We start from the raw sequence: 2,303 nt of genomic DNA on the forward strand, positions 1-2,303 counted from the left end.
GGTCGAATGACCCTTTCACAGGGGTCCCCCAATTCCTAACAGTACCAAAATTACAGTTATGAAGTAGCAAAGGAGGGGGTCACCCACAATATGAGAAACTGTATTAAAGGGTCGCAGCATTAGGAAGGTTGAGAACCACTGTACTAAGAGTTTCTCTGCACAGGGCTATTGATTTTTGTTTTTTAATAAATGAACAAATACCAGAATTCTATTAGTGTGTATGCTGGGTCTTTTATAAGAAATTCAGCAGAACCAGCTCTTTTGAGAATCCCACAAGTACTTCCAAATTTCTGAAAAGCCCTCTTGGCCATTGTCAGTGAGTATGCATGCTGGGAGAATTCCTTCCAGGACACAGTACACTGAATCCCAACAGGGGAAGAAAATCATTCATCAAAAGGAACAGTCAACTGTTATCAAGCAAAGTGGCCATGTCAGGGGATTCCTCTTTCCCCGTTTCTTTCCATACTGATCACTAAAGCGTCTCAAGGAAAATTAAGATCATAATCCTAACAGTGACTATCAACAGTCAACTCCTTAGCATCAACCATTAGCTAAGTGCTAAACTGAAACAACACTGAGATAGTATTTACTTATTTTGGGGGGGCGGGTGGGTGGGTATAACTAGGACATTAAAAAAAATATTAAATCATTTTACTGGGGGCTCTTACAGATATTTTAACAATTCATAAATCAATTATATCTAGCGAACTTATACAAATATTCCATCATCATTTTCAAAACATTATCTTTCTACTTGAGCTCTTGAATACACTCTTTTTTCCCCTCCCCCCACTGAGAAAGTATTTACATGTAATTTATTCTAATAAAAGTATTATCATCAATTAGGAAAAAAAAAAATCTAAACCACTGCTGTCAACCCTGTCGGACAGAATAGAACTGCCTCATAGGGTTTCCAAGGCTGTAACTCTTTCTCGCAGCCAACTGCCTCAACTTTCTTCTATGGAGCGGCTGCTGGGTTCAAACTGCTAACCTTCTGCACCACCAAGCATCTTCCCATGACATTGATATCCCACAGAAACATATGTTCCCAAGAGTTCCAAATAGTCATTATAGAAAGTACAGAAAATCCCCACTTACTGTTCCATACAACTGCACGTTCTGAGCACACTTCTTGCATATTGTGTTGGTTTTACTGCGAAGAAAGGAAGACACATAAAGTTTTTGGAAAAAAAAAGTTGTTTTATTTAGGACGTCTGAAAACGGATTCTTCCTTACACCCATGGAAAAATGGTATTAAAACAGAAGCCCTCTTGTATGTACTATGGTAAGATATGGTCAGGCCAACTGAAGTTTTAATATCTGGGCAATAACTCTCTTCTTCATATTTCTACAGAATATGTGGATATTAATCTTAACGTCCAAGAGAAAATGGGGCTTTTAAATAAGGCTCTGATTAAAATGGAGAGTGAGTTATTTCTGATTATAGTATCCCCAAGTATCACTAAATTGTCACATATGGAGAGGACCCTCTCATGTGTTAGACTGAAATCCATTAGTAGGGAAAGCAAATAATCCTCAATTCATATGAAGAACTGAAAATTTTTGTGAGGAAAAAAGTCTGTGTTCAGAAAACCAACCCAGAGATTCTATCCATCTTGGTCTTAGTATAGTATATCCATGTTGTTACGCACTGGGCTGCAAACCTCAAGGTCAGCTGCACGGTGGGAATGTTCTACTCCCATAGAGTTACAGTCTCAGAAACCCACATGGGCAGCTCTACCCTGTCCTACAGGGTCATGAGGAGTCAGAATCAGCTCCATGGCAGTGAGTTTGTTTGTCTGTTTGTTTGGGGGGATCGTTAAGGTGACGCCCTATGTGTCACAGTAGGACTGTGTCCCGTACAAGTTCAATAACGGATTTTCCTCAAGTACATCACCAAGCCTTTCTTCTGGGTGGACTTGAACTTCTGATCTTTTCTTCTGGGTGGACTTGAACTTCTGATCTTTTCGTTAGCAGTTGAGCATGTGTAATTGTTTGTACCATCATGCCAGATGTGGAGAAACAGAAGTGATGACCAAATATTCTATCAATACTCTCAATTTCTCAAAGTATAGACTAAAATAACATTTACTGCACTGAAAAGATCTAGAGGCCATACTCTTACCTAAATGTCTGAACAAATAAATCTGTCTTGGAGGAAAAAATATTTCCAAATAAAGTCTAACCCTTCACACAGAGAGGTACAGGTGACACACTTATGCACAATAGTTTCAACAAAACTCTAAAGCTAAAAAGTCTATTCTGTGCTTTATGATTATTTCTCCCACACAATCTCTATGAAA

General features: G+C 38.7%; 1 protein-coding gene across 1 annotated transcript in view; it reads right to left on the bottom strand.

Moving 5' to 3' along the window:
* The window catches only part of FAM76A (family with sequence similarity 76 member A), a 28,198-nt gene that overhangs the window by 20,572 nt on the left and 5,323 nt on the right, over positions 1–2,303 (bottom strand). Inside the window, exon 3 of the mRNA XM_013005269.2 lies at positions 1,099–1,153. Within this exon, the coding sequence (XP_012860723.1) occupies positions 1,099–1,153 (55 nt within the window). The remainder of the gene's footprint in view (positions 1–1,098; positions 1,154–2,303) is intronic.

This window comes from Echinops telfairi, unplaced genomic scaffold (genome assembly GCF_000313985.2).
Source record: "Echinops telfairi isolate 266 unplaced genomic scaffold, ASM31398v2 ScPeMD7_7457;HRSCAF=8495, whole genome shotgun sequence".
NCBI classification, from domain to species: Eukaryota; Metazoa; Chordata; class Mammalia; order Afrosoricida; family Tenrecidae; genus Echinops; species Echinops telfairi.